At 41.0% G+C, this 22,988-nt stretch overlaps 1 protein-coding gene across 5 annotated transcripts in view; it reads right to left on the minus strand.

Annotated features, from left to right (window-relative positions):
• Positions 1-22,988, minus strand: part of BDNF (brain derived neurotrophic factor) — a 69,069-nt gene that overhangs the window by 25,664 nt on the left and 20,417 nt on the right. Inside the window, exon 1 of one of the 5 annotated variants that reach the window (XM_003254347.2) lies at positions 21,885-22,222. The exons of 3 other annotated variants lie outside the window; for them this stretch is intronic. In XM_003254347.2, the coding sequence (XP_003254395.1) occupies positions 21,885-22,034 (150 nt within the window). In that variant the 5' untranslated portion in view covers positions 22,035-22,222. Of the gene's footprint in view, positions 1-21,105; positions 21,358-21,884; positions 22,223-22,988 lie in introns of those variants that run through there. One more of the 5 variants, XM_003254349.2, reaches the window with a different exon arrangement.

The following is a 22,988-nucleotide window of genomic DNA, read 5'->3' on the forward strand; positions in this document are numbered from 1 at the left end:
ACAACCCTGAGGGGGTGGCCATGGCCAAACATAGGAGGGGAAAAGGACCCAGTCCTAAAAGCATCTGAGATACTGAGATAGTGCAGAAGAATGAAATCTTCCAAAAGATGGAATCTAAACATAAACAGACATCAAGAGCGGGCTGACTTGCAGTGGAAGATGTGGTTAAATAACTCCACATGTGGTCATCTGCCATTGAATACACTGCAAATTCTGTAAAGCCTACTAAGGGAAATTAGGGAGATGTAACTGGGAGCACACTGTAAAGATACTAATACGAACACGAATGTGAGATCAATGTTAAATGATGGACCCAAAAGGATGGCTCTTAGTCCTTGTGAACATATAGTTGTTGGAGACATGTGTCTGTCATACACAGACAGGCCTCCAACTCACCTCTGAAATCAGAAGCAAACTTCAAATACTTTTGAAAAGGCTCCCTAGAGGACCTTTTACCCCCAAATGTAGAGACTAAATGAAAAACCATTCTTTAAAGGGGGTTAAAAAAAAAAAACACTCAAAAAACTTCTCCTTTCCACATCTATAGTCATCTGGAAAACAGATCTCCCATTAAACAGATGGTCAAAGCTGTATCACAACATTAAACTAAGCACAAAAATTCAAGACTTCCTTTTCTCACCCTCCTAAAACGAAACATTCCAATAGGCTAGAAATAACCTCATGAGGAAGTTCATTGAAGGTACTCCCACTTGGCACTACTATCCAGACACTGGGTTAGGAAACTAGTTACTTGGAACTCAGAAAAAATAAGAACTATTTTGATTAGGCAAGGCCCCTGTGCAAGGTGCCTAGTTCCAGCTGGGGCTCAGTAGTCTGATGGGTGTCATGCACTCCTGGACCTCCTCTTAATGAAACGAGGGACCTTGACTTTGGGCCCCATGTTGAGAAGCTCTGAAGCCAAATATAATGGTCAAATATAATGTCCTCTCACTTCCAGCTTCATTGAGCAGACCATGTTTCCATATAGAAATTTCTCTAGGAGGCTTACTATCCTATGTTATCTCAGGCCGAGGCCTCCTCTTACACAAGAGGCTTAAAGTGCCTGTAAGTAAGAGTTAAAGATATGTTACTTTTTTATGAATTATTCATTTATTCATTCAGCAAAGGTTATTAAGAAGTTACTGAGTTTGGATGTACTTTGCTTTAGGAAAATCATTTTTCAAGGTTGCTTCATGCAAAGTGGGAATAATTAACTTGGTAACTCAATGGATTTGCTAAGTAATTGCTCCAAGTTTAAATTGTCACTGATTTTCAAGTATGACAAGAAAACCAGAGACCCAAGGAGGTGGGCACATTCCCACCTGTCAATAGCCCTCAAGAGAAGTGCTTCAGTATTACCCCAAATGGCCAACTTTGCATGGTTAATCATTTAGTTAGAGGCTCACAAGATCAAAAACAATCCTTAAAAAACTATTCATGTGAACACAGGGACAATGAGCTGACACCTTCAAGGTGCATGTCAGGGGCAAAATACAAGTTCCTGTTTCACCAGCAGAACTCTGGTCGCTCAGTTGAAGCTGCAAGTCAGAACCAGCTGTGTTTCTGTCATTCCCTCATATGAAAAGAACTCAGCTGTAGACCTTCTTTACTCCATGAGAAAACATTTTTTAAAAACCCACAAATAATTTTTAGGTTTCATTTTTGCTTCTGCTTCCTCCAGAGCTACAAAGGTCACCCAAATTTCTCTGGCGAGGTTGTTTGGGAGAGCCTTTCTTTTGGATGTCAACTTGTCAAACTTGCAGTTTAGATGAGTGTGATGTAGTCTTCTCCTAAAATTTACTTTTGCACTATTTGTTCATATAATAGACATTCTCTGAGCACAGGCACTGAGGACATCAAAATAAATGAGACTGAATTTCTGCCACTGGGGACTGCAGTGTTAAAGGTGGGTTAGACCCAAAAACCAACAACACAGTGCAATGTGGTACATGCTGTAACTAACATGCACAAAGGGCATTCCCAAAAAAGAGAATGAAAAGAGGGAGGAAGGTGGCAGAGGAGAAAAGCCTTTGGCCTAAGTTTTTGTTCAATAAAGATAATATTTTATAGATCAAAAGATTATATGATCTGCTAACCCCTTAGCACACATAGCTCATGAAGCAAGACAAAGTACCCATGCAGAGTTCAATATTAGCGAGCCTCTGGGGCAAGTAAGTTGGAAATCGTAACCCATTTATGAATACCTACCTAGAACTGATTTCCTATTCAGAGTGCCTTCCTAGCTGATAAGAACAATACTGAAATCTTACTTTTTCCATGAGGGAAAAACATGTTGAATCATTTAGCAAGTACCTACAGAGCCACCTACTATGTATGTACCCAGCAGTCTACTGTGTGCTATCAGGAGTAAGAAAATGTAGAAATATTCTTGCTTTTAAAGGGTTTACAATCTAATTGTAGAGATAATACTAAAACACATGAGAGAAAAAAAAAAGCAAACTTAGCTTCTCTGGGATAAGGACTATATCTCATGCAACTTTTAAAGTTACCATTTAGTCAACTTCCTACCGCCATTACCTACTTCTGGTAATCAATTATCTTCCTTCTCCCCTTGGGATTTTGAATTGGGAACAGAATAGAAACAAGTTGCCAAATCAGAATCAAAATACAGGGTCAGCCTCAATTTCAGTGCAAGTGGTCCATTGCTTTGGTTCACAGGCTCTACAGACCAGAAGATGAAAGATTAAGGATTTCATCAATCAGATTAACCTCTCCTCTTTTCACAGAAAGAACAAGTAATAGGGATAAGAGAAGGGCCTAAAATATTCCCCTGAAAGTGTTACTTATTAGGAAGCAAGTTCCCTTGTGGAAACACAAGGATGGGGGAAAGGGATTTCCCTCAACATCGTTCTATCTACGCACAGAGAATTCAAGTAACTTGCCCAAAATCACAGAGCTAGTAAGTGGTGAGGCTTAAATCAAACTTGATCATCAGGTCCAGGAACACAGGTACAGGCTGGGGCTGCCTCGTGAAGTTTCTATTTAGGAAATGTGTCTTTAAAGTCAACAGACTGTCCTGAGTAGGACATTCTAGAACATTTTTCTAGACAAAAACATCATATCCACAACTTCCAGCCTAAAATCTGATGCAGCAAAGACACACAATAATGATTTGTTATAAAAGTGCATATACAATTAATTACCAAATTGTGAGGTACAGACCACCTAGGAACTCAGATAGGGCAGGTTTATTATTATGGGCAAGAGTTTCTAGAAACAGAATTCCAGCTGGGTCTTGAAGAATGAGTAGAATTGAGATGAATAATGAGCAGAAAAAGTCATGAATAAACACATGAGACTCAGAGAATTACAACAAAACAGTTTTAGTCTTGTAAATTTTGCTATAAAGTGAAGCATAGTTAGGTATGAAGCATGCTGATTAAACTTTTTATTGTCTTAATACAAGTCTAAAAAAAGTATCTTTTTTGGGGAGCTGGAAAGTACTAATAATAAAAACAGTGGCTGAAATTCATTAAGCATTTACTATGCCAAGCACTGCTCTAAGCACTTCACAGGCACTAACACATTTAATCCCTACCAATACCCTGTTGAGAGGTTGAGATACAGAGAATTTAAATTACTGGCCCAAGGTCATAGACCTAGTAAGTGTTAGGCCTGGAGTCAAACTCGATCCTCCTCTGGCTCAAGAATATTGTTGCAGGCCTTTGCTCTCACCTGGAAGTTTCTAATTAGAAAATTTCTTTCAAGTCAGAATAAAATCTTCAGCAGTTCTCTCATCTCAAAGTGTCTGAATTTCTGATTATTTACAAGGCTGCAAATCCCTTCTAGCCACGCTCTAATGCAAGTACTTGGATAGTGAAATAAACGATAAGTCTCTCTAAATCACAGGATATTCAGTTTATTTGATTTTAGTTCAGCAATTCTTAAACTGTCGTATACGTCCAAACCATCTGTAGAAGTTTCTAAACCCAACATAGGCCCAGGGACCCGATACCAAACTTACAAATCTTAGAGACTAAGATCTCATATGTATACATATTTTAAACATTCAAGGGTAATTCTGATGCTCAATGTGTTTGAGAATCACTGCTGTGTGCTGTGTTCTATTTTATTACTATTTATTTTCTTCTTATTATTAATACTTTTAAGTTCTGGGGTACACGTGCAGAACGTGCAGGTTTGTTACCTAGGTATACAGGTGCCATGGTGGTTTGCTGCACTCATCAACTCATCATCTACATTAGGTATTTCTCCTAATGCTTTCCCTCCCCTAGCCTCCTACCCCCTAACAGGCCCCAGTGTGTGATATTCCCCTCCCTGTGTCCATGTGTTCTCACTGTTCAACTCCCACTTATGAGTGAGAACATGTGGTGTTTGGTTTTCTGTTCCTGTGTTAGTTTGCCAAGAATGATGGTTTCCAGCTTCATCCATGTCCCTGCAAAGGACATGAACTCATCCTTTTTTATGGCTGCATAGTATTCCATGGTGTATATGTGCCACATTTTCTTTATCCAGTCTATCATTGATGGGCATTTGGATTGGTTCCAAGTCTTTGCTATTGTGAATAGTGCCACAATAAATATACATGTGCATGTGTCTTTATAGTAGCATGATTTATAATCCTTTGAGTATATACCCAGTAATGGGATGGCTGGGTCAAAAGATATTTCTGGTTCTAGATCCTTGAGGAATCACCACAGTGTCTTCCACAATGGTTGAACTAATTTACACTCCCATCAACAGTGTAAAAGTGTTCCTATTTCTCTACATCCTCTCCCGCATCCATTGTTTCCTGACTTTTTAATGATCACCATTCTAACTGGCATGAGATGGTATCTCATTGTGGTTTTCATTTGCATTTCTCTAATGACCAGTGATGATGAGCTTTTCTTCGTATGTTTGTTGGCAGCATAAATGTCTTCTTTTAAGAAGTGTCTGTTGATATCCTTCACCCACTTTTTGATGGGGTTGTTTTTTTTTCTTGTAAATTTGTTTAAGTTCTTTGTAGATTCTGAATATTAGCCTTTTGTCAGATGGATATACTGCAAAAAATTTCACCCATTCTGTAGGTTGCTTATTCACTCTGATGTTAGTTTCTTTTGCTGTGCAGAAGCTCTTTAGTTTAACTAGATCCCATTTGTCAATTTTGGCTTTTGTTGCCATTGCTTTTGGTGTTTTAGTCATGAAGTCTTTGCCATGCCTATGTCCTGAATGGTATTGCCTAGGTTTTCTTCCAGGGTTTTTATGGTTTTAGGTTTTAAGTCTTTAATCTATCTTGAGTTAATTTTTGCATAAGGTGTAAGGAAGGGGTCCAGTTTCAGTTTTCTGCACATGGCTAGCCAGTTTTCCCAACACCATTTATTAAATAGGGAATCCTTTCCACATTGCTTGTTTCTGTCATGTTTGTCAAAGGTCAGATGGTTGTAGATGTGTGGCGTTATTTCTGAGGCCTCTGTTCTGTTCCATTGGTCTATCTATCTGTTTATGTACCATGATGTTTTGGTTACTGTAGCCTTGTAGCATAGTTTGAAGTCAGGTAGTGTGATGCCTTCAGCTTGTTCTTTTTGCTTAGGATTGTCTTGGCTATACGGGCTCTTTTTTGGTTCCATATGAAATTTAAAGTAGTTTTTTCTAATTCTATGAAGAAAGTCAATGGTAGCTTGATGGGGATAGCATTGAATCTATAAATTACTTTGGGCAGTATGGCCATTTTCACAATGTTGATTCTCCCTATCCATGAGAATGGAATATTTTTCCATTTGTTTGTGTCCTCTTTTATTTCCTGGAGCAGTGGTTTGTAGTTCTCCTTGAAGAGGTCCTTCACATCCCTTGTAAGTTGTATTCCTAGGCATTTTATTCTCTTTGTAGCAATTGTGAATGGGAGTTCGCTCATGACTTGGCTCTTTGTCATTATTGGTGTATAGGAATGTTTGTGATTTTTGCACATTGATTTTGTATCCTGAGACTTTGCTGAAGTTGCTTATCAGCTTAAGGAGATTTTGGGCTGACATGGTGGGGTTTTCTAAATATACAATCATGTTATCTGCAAACAGAGACAATTTGACTTCCTCTCTTCCTATTTGAATATGCTTTATTTCTTTCTCTTGCCTGATTGCCCTGGCCAGAATGTCCAATACTATGTTGAATAGGAGTGGTGACAGAGGGCATTCTTGTCTTGTGCCAGTTTTCAAAGGAATGCTTCCAGCTTTTGCCCATTCAGTATGATATTGGCTGTGGGTTTGTCATAAATAGCTCTTATTATTTTGAGATATGTCCCATCAATACCTAGTTTATTGAGAGTTTTTAGCATGAAGGGCTGTTGAATTTTATGAAAGGCCTTTTCTGCATCTATTGAAATAATCATGTGGTTTTTGTCATTGGTTCTCTTTATGTGATGGATTATGTTTATTGATTTGCATATGTTGAACCAGCCTTGCATCCCAGGGATGAAGCCGACTTATCGTGGTGGATAAGCTTTTTGATGTGCTGCTGGATTCGGTTTACCAGTTTTTTATTGAAGATTTTGGCATCAGTGTTCATCAGGGATATTGGCCTGCAATTTTCTTTTTTTGTTGTGTCTCTGCCAGATTTTGGTATCAGGATGATGCTGGCCTCATAAAATGAGTTAGGGAGGAATCCCTCTTTTTCTATTGATTTGAATAGTTTCAGAAGGAATGGTATCAGTTCTTCTTTGTACTTCTGGTAGAATTCAGCTGTGAATCCGTCTGGTCCTGGGCTTTTTTTGGTTGGTAGGCTGTTAATTACTGCCTCAATTTCAGAACTTGTTATTGGTCTATTCAGGAATTTGACTTCTCCCTGGTTTAGTCTTGGGAGGGTGTATGTGTCCAGGAATTTATTCATTTCTTCTAGATTTTCTAGTTTATTTGCGTAGAGGTGTTTATAGTATTCTCTGATGGTAGTTTGTATTTCTGTGGGATTGGTGGTGATATCCCCTTTATCATTTTTTATTGCATCTATTTGATTCTTCTCTCTTTTCTTCTTTATTAGTCTGGCTAACGGTCCATGTATTTTGTTAATCTTTTCAAAAAACCAGCTCCTGGATTCATTGATTTTTTTGAAGGGTTTTTTATGTCTCTAATCTCCTTCAGTTCTGCTCTGATCTTAGTTATTTCTTGTCTTCTGCTAGCTTTTGAATGTGTTTGCTCTTGCTTCTCTAGTTCTTTTAATTGTGATGTTAGGGTGTCGATTTTAGCTCTTTCCTGCTTTCTCCTGTGGGCATTTATTGCTATGAATTTCCCCTAAACATTGCTTTAGCTGTGTCCCAGAGATTCTGGTATGTTGTATCTTTATTCTCATTGGTTCAAAGAACATATTTATTTCTGCCTTCTTTTCGTTATTGACCCAGTAGTCATTCAGGAGCAGGTTGTTCAGTTTCCACTGTAGTTGTATGGCTTTGAGTTATTTTCTTAATCCTGAGTTCTAATTTGATTGCACTTTGGTCTGAGAGACTGTTTGTTATTATTTCCATTCTTTTGCATTTGCTGAGGAGTGTTTTACTTCCAATTATGTGGTCAATTTTAGAGTAAGTGTGATGTGGTGCTAAGAAGAATGTATATTCTGTTGATATGGGGTGGAGAGCTCTGTAGATGTCTATTAGGTCCACTTGGTCCAGAGCTGAGTTCAAGTCCTGAATATCCTTGTTAATTTCCTGTCTCCTTGATCTAATATTGACATTGGGGTGTTAAAGTCTCCCACTATTATTGTGTGGGAGTCTCGGTCTCTTTGTGGGTCTCTAAAACTTGCTTTATGAATCTGGGTGCTCCTGTATTGGGTGCATATATGTTTAGGATAGTTAGCTCTTCTTGTTGCATTGATCCCTTTACCATTATGTAATGCCCTTCTTTGTGTTTTTTGATCTTTGTTGGTTTAAAGTCTGTTTTATCAGAGACTAGGATTGCAACCCCTGCTTTTTCTTGCTTTCCATTTGCTTGGTATATTTTCCTCCATCCCTTTATTTTCAGCCTATGTGTCTTTGCATATGAGATGGGTCTCCTGAATACAGCACACTGATGGGTCTTGACTCTTTATCCAATTTGCCAGTCCATGTCTTTTAACTGGGGCATTTAGCCCATTTATATTTAAGGTTAATATTGTTAGGTGTGAATTTGATCCCGTCATTATGATGTTAGGTGGTTATTTTGCCCATTAGTTGATGCAGTTTCCTCACAGTGTCAATGGTCTTTACAATTTGGTGTATTTCTGCAGTGGCTGGTACCAGTTTTTCCTTTCCTTATTTAGTGCTTCCTTCAGGAGCTCTTGTAAGGCATGCCTCGTGGTGACAAAATCTCTCAGCATTTGCTTGTCTGTAAAGGATTTTATTTCTCCTTCACTTCTGAAGCTTAGTTGGCTGGATATGAAATTATGAGTTGAAAATTCTTTTCTTTAAGAATGTTGAATATTGGCCCCCACTCTCTTCTGGCTTGTAGGCTTGTAGGGTTTCTGCTGAGAGATCCGCTCTTAGTCTGATGGGCTTCCCTTTGTGGGTAACCCGACCTTTCTCTCTCGCTGCCCTTAACATTTTTTCCTGCATTTCAACCTTGGCGAATCTGACAATTATGTGTCTTGGGGTTGCTCTTCTCGAGGGGTATCTTTGTGGTGTTCTCTGTATTTCCTGAATTTGAATGTTGGCTTGTCTTGCTAGGTTGGGGAAGTTCTCCTGGATAATATCCTGAGGAGTATTTTCCAACTTGGTTCCATTGTCCCCGTCACTTTCAGGTACACCAATCAATGTAGGTTTGGTCTTTTCACATAGTCCCATATTTCTTGGAGGCTTTGTTCCTTCCTTTTCATTCTTTTTTCTCTAATCTTGTCTTCATGCTTTATTTCATTAAGTTGATCTTCAGTATCTGACATCCTTTCCTCTGCTTTTTTGATTCAGTTATTGAAGCTTGTGTATGCTTCACGAAGTTCTCGTGCTGTGTTTTTCAGCTCCATCAGGTCATTTATGTTCTTTCTCTAAACTAGTTATTCTAGTTAGTAATTCCTCCAACCTTTTTTTGAAGGTTCTTAGCTTCCTTGCATTGGGTTAGAGCATGCTCCTTCAGCTTGGAGGAGTTTGTTATTACCCACCTTCTGAAGCCTACTTCTGTCAATTCATCAAACTCATTCTCCATCCAGTTTTGTTCCCTTGCTGGAAAGGAGTTGTGCTCCCTTGGAGGAGAAGAGGCATTCTGGTTTTTGGAATTTTCAGCCTTTTTGTGCTGGATTTTCCTCATCCTTGTGGATTTATCTACTTTTGATCTTTGATGTTGGTGACCTTCATATGGGGTTTTTGTGTGGACATCCTTTTTGTTGATGTTGATGCTATTCCTGTTTGTTAGTTTTCCTTCTAACAGTCAGGCCCCTCTGCTGCAGGTCTGCTGGAATTTGCTGGAGATCCACTCCAGACCCTGTTTGCCTGGGTATCACCAGCAGAGGCTGCAGAACAGCAAAGACTGCTGCCTGTTCCTTCCTCTGGAAGCTTTGTCCCAGAGGGGCACCCACCAGATGCCAGCCGGAGCTCTCCTGTATGAAGTGTCTGTCGACCCCTGCTGGGAGGTGTCTCCCAGTCAGGAATCACGGGGGTCAGTGACCTGCTTAGGGAGGCAGTCTGTCCCTTAGCAGAGCTCAAGTGCTGTGCTGGGAGATCCACTGCTCTCTTCACAGCCAACAGGCAAGAACATTTAAGTCTGCTGAAGCTGCGCCCACAGCCACCCCCTCTCCCAGGTGCTCTGTCCCATGAGATGGGAGTTTTATCTATAAGCCCCTGACTGGGGCTGCTGCCTTTCTTTCCCAGATGCCCTGTCCAGAGAGGGAGAATCTAGAGAGGCAATCTGGCTACAGGGGCTTTGCTGAGCTGTGGTGGGCTCCACCCAGTTCAAACTTCCCAGCGGCTTTGTTTACATTGTGAGAGGAAAACCGCCTACTCAACCCTCAGTAATGGCGGATGCCCCTCCCCTGACCAAGCTGGAGCATCTCAGGTTGACTTCAGACAGCAGTGCTGCCAGTGAGAATTTCAAACCAGCGGATCTTACCTTGCTGTGCTCCATGGGGATGGGATCTACTGAGCTAGATCACTTGGCTCCCTGGCTTCAGCCCCTTTCCAGGGTAGTGAATGGTTCTGCCTCACTGGAATTTCAGGTGCCACTGGGGTGTGAGAAAAAACTCCTGCAGCTAACTCGGTGTCTGCCCAAACGGCCGCCCAGTTTTGTACTTGAAACCCAGGGCCCTGGTGGTGTAGGCACCCAAGGGAATCTCCTAGTCTGCGGGTTGCGAAGACTGTGGGAAATGTGTAGTATCTGGGCCGGATAGCACCGTCCCTCATGGCACAGTCCCTCAGGGCTTCCCTTGGCTAGGGGAGGGAGTTCCCCCGACCCCTTGCACTTCCTGGGTGAAGTGACGCCCCACCCTGCTTTGGCTTGCCCTCCGTGGGCTGCACCCACTGTCTAACCAGTCCCAATGAGATAAGCCAGGTACCTCGGTTGGAAATGCAGAAATCACCCCCCTTCTGCATTGATCTCTCTGGGAGCTGCAGACTGGAGCTGTTCCTGTTTGCCATCTTGCCAGCCACCTAGTATTTCTAATCATTCACTTAGCAAGATTCTCAGGTTTAAGTAAAATTATAACTAAGTTACTAAGGAACAATACATCAAAAGTCATATATTCATTTTTCCCTCTTTCTAAGAGTTTTTTCTTTTTAAAAAAAATTAAATTAAAAAACTCCTTGGAATAAACATTTTTAATCTTCCCATTACCACTTTATTCCTTGGCACACAGAAGGGTACCAGTCTCTGCTGGAGAGAAAAGTGGATACTAGGCCAGGGTGGCAATATCAGCCTGTCCCTGCTCCAGGTCTTACATTAATGCATCAAGGGCAAGATATGGTTTCTTGCTTGAATACTGCAGGTTTTGGTTATAGACAGCTGGAGTGGTGGTTAAGAGGACTAGGTTAGGTGAAGTCACTGGTCTATCATCCTTGCTCTCTGGTTCTATAGCTGTGCATTTTGGATTGCTATTTAGCTTCTCTAAGCTCCAGTTTCCTCCTCTGTTATATAGAAATAATGTCTGCCAATCTTTTTTGTAGGGTTATTTGTAGGATCAAATGGAATGAGATATGTGAATGCATTTCTAAAATGTATGGAATACCACACATTGGGACAAGATTATTATTAAGGTGTGCAATCTTGTCTATGTGACAAGTGAAATCATGTAGGAATCATGGTAACAACAAACCAACTGAATTTTGGTCTCAGTACCAATGCCTACTGGGGCACTGCACTAGAGCAAGTTTTCCTAACACCTCATGGAACAGTGACAGTGAGGGTTCTCCTAGGTTTTTATGTGAGACTGACTGAAGAGCAATTACAGGCTCTGGAACAATAGATGCTACTAAGTTTATTTTATTTTATTATTATTTTTTTATTTTACTTTAAGTTCTGGGATACATGTGTAGAATGTGCAGGTTTGTTACATAGGTAAATATGTGCCATGGTGGTTTGCTGCACCTACCAACCCGTCACCTAGGTATTAAGGCTCGCATGCATTAGCTATTTGGCTATTTGTCCTGATGCACTCTCTCCCTTCCCCTGCCCCCTGCCCCAGGCCCTAGTGTGTGTGGTTCCCCTCCCTGAGTCCAGGTGTTCTCTCTGTTCAGCTCCCACTTATGAGTGAGAACATGCAGTGTTAGGTTTTCTGTTCCTGGCTACCAAGTTTAAGAAAGTCATTGTCAGGGATGTGAATATCAGAAAAATAATCTGGTATTTTAGGAAAAACACTTAAAATAAATTGTATTAATGACACCACATTTTAATGATTAATAAAATACTTAAGATAAGGCAATCCTGTATTAATACTCAACCATTTATACATGATTATTTCTAAACATTATACAATGAAAAAAAATCACATTTTTAAAGAAGTATCTATCAGGTTACCATTTGTGAATACTCTCAACAAGCAGGTGAATACAACTCTCAATGCAAGTGAATATACACAGAAATGGGCAGCAGGATGGTCATCTGCCTGTCTGTCCTGCTCGGGAGTAAAAGAGAAGGCTAGGAACACGGCTGTAGGTTTGGTATTAGAAGGAAAGTGGGACCTGTTCCGACTTCCTGATCCTATGATTTTTTTTTTTTTTTAAGATTCACACACACACACAAACTATGCACAAATTTGCTTCCATGTTGTAAAGCAAGAGTTTAAATATTTCTGAGTTAATGATGCCAAATTGTGCTCCAATTATATCAGCATATTTACATGATCCTCGAACACCACATATAGATTCCTATACTACACATTTAAGCAAAATCACCTCCTGACTTCACAATGAAAGGAGACGTATTGGATTAATAAGTGGTTTCTAGTAAACCCCAAAGAGATACCGTTACTAAATTACTAAATTTAAAGGCAAAATAGCATTCACTAAACTGATTTTTCTGTCTTCTTTTCCTTATTTGGCATAATCATTAACCAACTTCTAGTAAATGGAAGCATTCTCACAATTTAAGTTTTTCTAGGGGGAAACACACAATTTATAAATACTGTCAAGTGAAGAACAGATTCCTGAATACTAAAAGACTCATGCATATCCTTGTATGTAAAAAAAAAATCCATCATAAAATCATAGACTCAAATACCATCTTTGATTCAGAAGTTCTCCCTCTACTGTGGCTTCTGCTATAGAGTCATTGTTAAAAGGAGTTCTTCATGAAAGATTCTCAGACAGCAAAATGCTGTAAGACAATGTCTAACAAGCGTTTTTATTGTCTCAATTTGAAACACAAACTGACACCTGAAAATCAGTGAGGATAAAGAAGTTCAATCTTTAAAACAGAGAGGTAAGTTATTCCAAAATGCTACCAGTCAATAATTAAAAATGCAGTTTGGGGGCAAGAAGTTCTGAAATAACTCAGAGAATTTCCTCAAGATTTTACTTTTGGACCAGTCCTCTTTGGGAGGGAGTATGTGAGTAGGTAATGAAAACCTTATATGAGAGAGTCAATAGAGAGCCATATCAAGGAGCACCTGAAGATATATGGATCAATACAAGGAAAAGAAATCCAAGTAGCCCAGTGCCTGGCACTCACTGTGCACTCAATTAATGCATGGTGAATTAACACATGAATTCATGAAAGAACCATTTGCTACATATAACAGTGTTACTTTAGGAAAAAAGAATTTGAAACAGAAGAAAACATACACGCAAGAACACATACAAACTATAAAATATATGATATCCTAAAGGAGATGTAAATATTAAACTGTTTGCTTTGCTGACTGACACTATTAATACCTAAAAGCAGTATGAGAGATCGCAAAGAATAGGTACTCATTCATACTTGGAGTGGGCTGCTCATCTTATGATCTAACTTGCATTTTATGTCATGTCCTTATTGCTTAATCTCCAACCGTTCTACAGAAGAGCAAAATAAGTTATAAATTATTAAAGAAAAAAAGTAACTCTATCCATGCTGAGGCCTGAGGGAGTTGGGGGAGGAGTCAATTCCTTTTTGTTTATATTTAAAAAGAGAAACTCTTTGGAAAACTGTAATATCTGAAGATTTTGTGGTTTCCAAAAGGTGAAGGTGAACGGTGAGAAGTTTTCTTAGTTTAGCTACTGAACTCTAAAAAAATATAATCTCAAAAGTTAATTTCTTAAGCAATTTGGGCACCTGAATTTGATAAGAACTCTTTTTTTTCCAGACATTCTGTTCTGTCTAACCCAAAGGAAAAACAGCCAATTTTGAGAATCTGTATACGAATAAGGAAAAGTAAAATACAGCTCTTTGCAAAGAAATGGGAGGGATTTCTGATACTCGATTCATGATGCTAAACACATCAAGTAGATGATTCAAAGGCAGAAATATATAACTGTTCTCATTAGGATTGTTTATGAACTATAAATAAGGAGCAGACTTATGGCCAATGCATTAGAAAAAAACAAGTATAAAGGCACTTCAGAAAATACCTTACTCCAACCTCCCATTTTAGTGTCATTTCTAAAAGGGTTTCATTTCAGCCTTCCTACCTTTCTTCCTTCCTTCCCTTCCTTCCCTCCAACGGGGTCTCACTCTGTCACCTGGGCTGAAGAGCAGTGGGACAATCACGGCTCACTGCAGCCCCAACCTCCTGGGCTCAAACGATCCTACTGCCTCAGACTCCCAAGTAGCTGGGACTACAAGTGCCTGTCACCAGGCTTGGATAATTTTGTCTTTTGTAGAGATGGGGTCTTGCTATGTTGCCCAGACTGGTAATGATCTCCTGGGCTCAAGTGATCCTCCCCCCTCAGCCTCCCAGAGTGCTGGGATTACAGGCATGAGCCCCCAAACCAGACCTCTTTTTTCTTTATTATATATTCCTCTAATAAAGTGCTCTGCATGCAGTGGGCATTCAATATTTGCTAAATTAAATTAATGGAAAGTTTTCTAACTACCATGTAGAGTATCTAAATTTACATCATTGGTTCTAGAACTGCTCTCGGAAGCAACACAAATTACACTTATGACAGTTCGTCAAATCTTTGAAGCCCATCCTCAAAATAAGGATGTCAAAAATACATCACACATATTGACACTCTAATCTCCCAGCCACAGTAGGCATTAGCAATCTGAACATTATTTCTTACTAATCCTTCACAGTTTTAGAATTCTTCTCAACCCAACATTCAAAAACCACTTGCCATTCCAGCCTAAGTTTTCTTGTCCCTAAGTCATCCATTCCACGTCCCCTCAACCATTGCTCACATGCAATACTTTCAAATTCCTTATGCATCCTGGTCACAGTGATTTGAATGTACGCTAATTTATCAATGATGTACCTAAAGCAACTTATTTCATTTCCTTCAACTGATGATAATATTCTAGATACAGTCTATTTAAAAAGTGAAGAATTATTAGCTTCTCCATTTCAGTATTTCTAGCAGTGCAGCCCAAAATTTCAGTAGCTATGATAACAGACTCTTGTCACACCACTGGCTTATACTGAACTTGCAGTTAATTTAAAACATTCAAGTTTCCTTTCTACAATCTGCTGATAAGTCATCCCCTAAAATCGTGCCCCCAACTCTCTATTCTCACCTAAATTGATTTTTTGAACTTAATCATAGTATTTTATATTTAAGTAAATGTAAATGATCCAGATTCTATCATTCAACAGAATGTCTGCAATATCTGCTGGCTTTATGTTTCATATGATAAGCATATCGTCTGTGCCTTCAGACACATTATCAGCCAACATGTCGGTGCTGGATGTATTTTCCCAATGTTGCATAAGAGAGAATACCTTCGAGAGTTTGGCCTAGGAATGTGGCCTGGGACTCCGCCAAGCATCTCTCTCCAGCAAAATGACTGCAAATTTCTCGACCTTCAGATTCTACATGATGTAAAAGAAGTTTGTCTGTGTTTAAAAACACATTCAAGAAATAAGTGAACATGTGAAAAGACAGAAAAACTTGTTTTAATTTGGGCATAGTTTCAGTTTTCAAAGGCACATGAAGGCAGAACGAAAGAATCAAGAAGTGGAACTACTGATGATAGCAACTCCAAAACCAAGACTGATTAGACTAAATCCCATGTGGCAAAAATTTTATTTAGTAAGTTTCCTTCTCCCTCTCTCCCTTTAGGTATATGTGCATACACACACACGCACCTTTATTTTAGTAATTTTTTTTTTCTGAAAAAGAAAGTTTTCTGCACCTGATTGCTTCCATGAATAACAAAAAGCACAAACAATATGACTTTCTTTGGTTATCATGCAATTTTTTCTCTGCTTACCAGAAATTGGCACAAATTTAAGATATACTATATTCTACTCCCTGAAGCACAGTAGCTGGCATCTCCACTGGCATTTAAAAATTTTGAAGACATTTAAAAGAAAATCCACAAGTTTATAGTTGCTGTCTGAATCAACTTTAACATTTCATATATTCACAATTTCATGAGTGAATCAAATTACACATAAGAAATTGTAGAACTAAGCCAACTAAATGACTTTTATAATAGGTACTGGGGAAAAATATTATTAAACCTTTTCCTCCAATTTCTGCCTTTCTTCCAGCAAGACAAACCATTTTCATGACGTTTCTGTCTACATCACTAGTGATAATCTGAAGCAGCCATTAATCAATCTATTAGTGCATTCAGCAACATTTATCAAAGCGCCTCCCCTGTTACCAGAACTGTTTTGGATGCTATTGTGGGCACATGCAAAAATGAACTAAATAATATATTTTGTCATCCAAGAATTTTAAGTCAATTTGTAATTATTGGTTCCTGGTTCCATAACTTTTTTTTTTTTTTTTTTTTTTTTTGGTGCTGGCTCAGATGTATACCTTCATCTATTTTAAGGTTAAGGCAATCCTTATAATTTTCTTCCTTTTTCTTGTTTTTTTTTTTTTTGTTTTTAGTGTGTGTGTTTAAAGTCCTGCTTATATTTGACTTTATTTTATTCTCACAACTTCTGAGATCATTAAAGGTAGATCATAAATCAAAAACATTCTTAAAGGTCTCTCTACTCAAATTATTTGGTGTTATTGTATCTCAGAAAGTATAATGAATTGCCTGTAGCAAATAAATAAAATCAGAACCTTTATACTCAATGGTTCAGCTCGGTACATATCCATGAAAATAATAAATGTTAAAAAGGAGGCTAACCGTTGATTCCTGGCATGCTATTCTACATTTGGCTACATTACAACGTTAAAAGGATTTAGTGCATATATCAAATTGTGGATCTGCTTGTTTTAAAATTTCATCTGTAATTCCACATGCACCCCCCACCCCCATACACACTCACAAGATCTGAATATGGTAACAAGGAAATCCTAGTAACTGTAGCCTTGGAAAAATGGTTCATATGGAAATAAGCCATTTGGCTGGTAAAGCTGGTGATTTTGTTCTCTAGGTGGCACTATTACTTCAATTTTTAGTGAGTTGCTTAAATTACTTGGAACTGCCCGTTTATTTTCTTTGAATTACCATTTTATAAACTTTAATTTTATACAAGCTAGTTGTAATTAAACGACAGGTTGCCTTCTAGGTTTTATTTCAGTAAGTCAATTTGAAGTTCAGTGATTTTTTTTATCATATAATCTTATGTTTCCTTACTATACTGTCTTAGATTTAAGAAATCCTCCCTTGCCTGACCTCCTCTCTCCAAAAATGCAGAGGCATGTCAAAAACACCGAGGGTCATCATAAAGTTTCCGTCAGACCAAAAGAACCAACATGAAAGCATGTTTAAGAGCTACTAGGTTCTGGGAGATTTCAAAATCAGGACATTACTACCATGACAACCAATGAAAAGTTCTTTCAAGTGAACCTTTGGGGAAAACTATATAACATTCCTTGCTCTCTAGGCTCTCTGGAAATAAACTTTTACTTTATTATGGCTGTCACTAAAGCTTGTAAATTTACTTTGCTTCCCTCCAATCGTTCTCCTGTCCCACACCCAGCCCCCTAACTCACCTAATGCAACCCATCCTCAAACATCAATCTATAAATGAGACATCAGCGCAATGAGCCACTTCTTAGCATCTAGTATACTTGATAAGATTTGTCTCATCAAGAGGATAAGTGCCCTAGAGCTTCTACTTGAACTTAAATACTTAATTTAAATGAAAGCTTCCACACTTATCTGACCAGATACTCAAATTTTTCTACAGAAAAGAGAATACCTTCCTGTTCCACTTAAAGAACACACACATTTACCACTCCCCCTCCTCTCCCCTGCAAAAGGTTTTCAATGTCAGTACATTAGTGAGCTCCATTTTGCATCTGCCATCAATAATGATTCCATATAGTCAATAATTGGGTCCATGACCTTTCTAAGTCTTTACAGTGTAAATATTCTGGAAATCCAGTAAGGCAGTTAAGTATAAAATTATTTAGGATTACATAATTCTATGCCTTAAGTAGAAGTTTAAGAGGACTTTTAGGACACACATGACTAAGCCCACAAATGCCAAAGCCACTCGATGTTTCCTAGGTTTAAATACCACATGCAAATAACATACGGATTTCATTTGCCAACATCATTTATTGCTTAACATTACTCCATACTAAACAGAGTAAATGGATGCAGAGTGTAACCAGTAAGTTTGCTCGTTCACTTTTGAAGCTCATCTGTGCATGTTATTCATCCTAATAAAATTTATCACAACACAACTTGATGTGATTCTTGTTCAAATGATTTCCTCTTCCACTGAACAACAGCCAGAACTTAAAACCTAGAATTCCGCAGAATTCTCTCCTCGATTCCTCTTTAAAATGCAATTCACAGCTTGAGATCACAGAGCCTGCCAGTGGCTGAAAGGCTGCACTAGATGGCTGAGAGTCCTTCAATTAAGCAACAATTTTGCAATTAGTGGAAACTGAGTGCTCTATAACAATTGTTTGAAAACAAGTTGAGACAAATTAGAAATTACCCTATAAAAGGGACATATTCACTTTTTTTGGATAGGTGAGACCCCCCACACAAATTGAACTCTTCCACACAGGGAGATGCAAGTTGAAAATTAATGTTTTAATCACTAAAATCAAATCCATATTATGGGCACCTGAAATGGGAGTGCCTTTCTTCTCAAAAGATATTCAGAGTTTAGCTATCATCCACTCTCTATGCTGTCTGTTTTTATTCAGGAAGTCTGAAATTGTTCTTCTCTACTCCGGGATTAATTTCCTACATCTTAAAATGTTAATAAACTACTTGAACATGACCTTTCCATTCTGTAAATCTTCAATTTTCTTAAGAGTAAGTCTACGATTGAGACCAAAGCTGCTGGCTGTGTTATATTTCACAGTTCTCTCTCTCTCTCTCTCTCTCTCTCTCTCTCTCCCTCTACACACACACACACACACACACACACACAGAAAGAGACAGAGAGACAGAGAGAGAGAAAGAGAGAGAGAGAGCGCGAGCGCCCCAGGTTTTAGAAGATGAATGTAAAAAGAATGTAAACAAGTTCTCTGCTATACTATCGGGTGGGCGTGCCCAGCTCACTGTGTGTGCTGAACTACAAACCAGTGCTATTCATAGAAAGACATGATATCAATCATCTACATTTTGACTATTGAAAAGCTGGTACTCTTAAAGATTCCAGGAAAAAGGGAATAGCTTACATTCTCATGGTGCCCCTTTTAAACAGGAAACCCACGGACTTTGCCAGGATTTTAGAAATTTGCATTTTTTTTTTTTTTTTTTTTTTTTTTTTTACAGGATTTTCCCTCCTGGTGAGTCAAAATGAACAAGAAATACCCCAGGACCTCCCTTCCCTCCTTGGCCATTAATGAGATTAAGGCAATTAACTCACATAGTATAAATGAATCATTTGAGGTGATGACTGCATTTTAGGCAAATGATGACTTTCTTGGTTCCCTTGGTTTGCAAGTAAAAGTTACACACATTGAAAAGACACTCTGAAACAGATTTCCTAAATGCTTCATTTTCTGGATACGCCAATGTTGACCTACTATACATCTTAAATGGTTTTAAAGTATCACCTTAAAATAAACGAAACTTCCAGCTACTAACTCAGCTCTGAATGGGCTATGAAAGGCTCCAAAGGTATGTGAAAAATTACCGTTATTTTGCTTTAAAAAATGTGATGTCTAAGAGTGTCTGCAATGTTCTAATGCTTCAAAACATGTACGTAAGCCTTGTTTATCTGGAAATCATTTCTTTCTGCTTATATCATTTATAAATAGAAAATGTTCTGTAATAACTTAAAATAGTTCCACATACATAATGCTTTTCGTGTCATAATACTTACTACTGGTCTATATTTACCAACATTTATCACATTTTACAAAATGAAGTAGAAGAAAAAAAAGACAACGACTTTATGGCCCTGGAATTCCAGTAATGGTGACCAACATGTTTTAAATTCCAGTAAAGGTTATGGTTACATTTCAACAAGTGTCTCTTTCCTTTCTCTTACCTCTCCCGCTAACCCAGAGGTAAATTTACCAAAAAAAAAAAAAAAAAAAAAAAAAAAAAAAAAAAAGTCTTAAGCAAGGCATTTGCAAAATCAGAAAACAGGAACAGGAGTTTAGTGATTGTTTTTAAAAGGTGCTGTTCCCAGGGTCAAAACTTTGTAGTGTAATTTCAACATGCTATGTTACCTATTATGTGTAATGTCTTGAAGCGCTACATGTCATAACATCAGAAATCTCCAACCTAAAAATTATGTTGCATGAGATAAGCATTGAAGGCACACACGTTCAGAGAAATTAAATCTGCAATTATGCCTCAATAAATTAAAATGTAAAGACATATCAAATTGTAAGACCAAAATGGCTTTTGACCTTACAACAAACTCATATAAAAATAGATTTTTTGATAATAATAAAGGGGAGAGAGAGATTTTGCAGGATATTGAGCCAGTAGGGAGGGGTCTCATTTAATAGCATGTCGCCTTTTATAGGCAGTTAGAAAATCAACGTTCCCAATTACATATTACTTTGCTTTAAAAGATTACTAGGAGGATTAATAAACACTCAGAAATATGCCTTTCTTCGCTTCTGGCCAAGAACATTCCTGCGTGCTTGTCAGAAAATGTTCTTTGGTTGCTACTGACATTGAGGAGTAAGTGCAGGGTAACTAGAGGACCCTAAAATAAGAGCCAAGAAGCCCTAACACACCACCAATCGAGGCTTATCAAAGCTCTCCCAGCGCGAGGAAAACTTGCATAGAAGCCAAACAAGAACGAGGAGTCAAAATCCACCGACGACGAGTCGCACGCCCCACCGAGCTGGAGTCAGCAGCACCATTCAACAAGTCCCTCCTACCAGCTCTTTAAGGGATCCCGCAAAACCTTCCTTTACCACTTCCCCACCCCCAGCCTCCCGCCCCCAGTAGCTGCTCTTGGCAGCATGGCCGGCAGAGGGCACCCTCTACCTTCCCTAGCTTCGTTCTCCGGGTCCCCTCCTCCTCCTCGCCTCCCCTCCACCCCGGTCCCTCATCCCCGCTCCACCCCCAACACACAAACACTGCATCCTCCAGTTCACCCTCGCAGCCCCGAGGCTTCTTCCTTAGGGATGCCCCTAGTCTGTAATCTCCCCTTCTTCTTGCCCGTCAGGCACAGAGCCCCCAGTCCTCAGCTATTTCCTTCCAGGCGCAACTCACTCACCCATTCCTCTTCCCGGCTCTGCATCCCCAGAGACTAACCCGAATCAAGAATCCCCCACGTACATCCCACCCACTCCCCGAAAGTCAAAACTCTTAACTTCCCTGGAGGGCGCTTCAGAAGAGGGGCGCAGGATGGGTAGAGATGTGGGTTCGGCCCGCCCGAGAGTCTTGCAGACCCTTTCAGTTCCCAGCGGTAGGAATTCCGCCTCCCAAGTTTTCCAAGCTACATTGGCTTCGGACTTGTAAGTCCACTTCAGTCTCAACTCCTTGGGAGCAGGTAGCCGTGTGCAGCTCCGGGGACGGGATGCGGGCTGAAGGCGCAAGCTTCCCTCCCACTCCCCGCGCAAGTCGGCGCGGGGACCACCCAACCCCTGGAAAGATTCCTAGCCTAGCCCCAGCACCCTCCTCTCAGTCAGGGCCCCCGACAGCTCTAGCCCCCTAAGTCTCTCTCGACTCCTCCTGGGCTGGGGGAGGGCTGCGAGGGATCCCCGGGTCGCCGTCTTTGCTCCCATTACGCAGCTCTGGGTCTCCTCCAGGCCTTCTCTCCTCTACTTCGTGACTTCCCCGGGTCCCTTTTTCCCTCGTGGTGCCCGCTGACCTTCTGGGTTGTGGGATGGGGGAGAAAACTCCCCAGGAGTAACTCCAAATCGTCCCTTCTACCGGAGGGGAAGAAAGGAGACTGGCCTCGTCCCACAACTTTGCGGGGGGGCGTCCCCCAGTCAACTTTCTCCCGCGGACGGGCAGCTCCTGCACCAAGCCCCACGCCCGGCGCTTGCCTACCTCGGGGTCCACACAAAGCTCACGGGTCCCCGGCGGCGGAGTCACATCGTGGTTCCGATTCTGGCTCCAGCGCCCAGCCCCGGTCCCCGTCGCGGTGCTGCTCCCCGCCGGCCGCACAGCAGCGGTGGCAGCTGCATTCAAGTGTCTCATTAAAGCCCCCCGAGCAGGAGGTGGGGGGGCGCACTGGGCTGGCTCCTCTGTCCGGACCGGGAGCCCGAGGCGCTACGGGGTGCGCGGGACAGCGAACGGGCGGGTGCGCCCGGGCGCGGCGGCGGCAGCGGCGGGGACCCGGAGCTCCAGGCTGCGCCTTGCGCCCGGGTCAGACATTATTTAGCTCTTCGGTTGAGCTTCGATTGGTCAAACGGCGCCGCCCCCCCGCCCCCCTCCGCCCGCTCGCCCGCGCTACAGATACCCGTTCGGGGCGGCCGCTTAAAGGGAACGCCGCGTCTTTTCCTCGCCCGGGGACCCGAGGGGCGCCCGGGACTCCCCGCTCCCCCGGGGCCTGTCCTCACCTCCTCCCCCAGGGCCCCGCGACATCGCCCTGAGAGTCCTGCGCCCTCCCGGGGCGCCTTGGGCAGGACGCCCGCGGCTTCGAGGGGTGTTCCAGCCCCAGCCCCAGCCCCGGGGAACCCCGCGTCCCGCACCCTCTGCAGAAACCCCGGCTGTGGGCGCTGGGGCGGGAGGGAGCGAGTGAGAATAGCACGCCCCGAGGTCTTGCTCCCCTAGCTTTCAACTCTCCCCTTCCTCCCCATCCCAGCACCCAAGTTCTCTGGGAGAGGGCGTGCGTTTCCCGGGCCACAGACACACCTTCCCGCACCTTCCTGCACTACGGAGCTTGCGAACGCGAGCACACAATGAAATCGCACAGAGCATGGGGGCTATTGGTTTACTCTGCTGCCTTAAACACGCCGGCTTAAACAGAGTTCGCGCACTGACCTCTCTAGAGTTTGCCTAATAGGAATTCAATCAAGATAATAACAGCATTTTTTATTGATGAACGCCCCCAGATAACGTTACACCAAGTTACTTGTTCCAGCCAGGAAGCCCAGGCAATGACAGACCTCGCTAAAGCCACACGCTTTCTAGCCGACCAAACAGAAAAAC

Source organism: Nomascus leucogenys, chromosome 15, assembly GCF_006542625.1.
Source record: "Nomascus leucogenys isolate Asia chromosome 15, Asia_NLE_v1, whole genome shotgun sequence".
Taxonomy (NCBI): Eukaryota; Metazoa; Chordata; class Mammalia; order Primates; family Hylobatidae; genus Nomascus; species Nomascus leucogenys.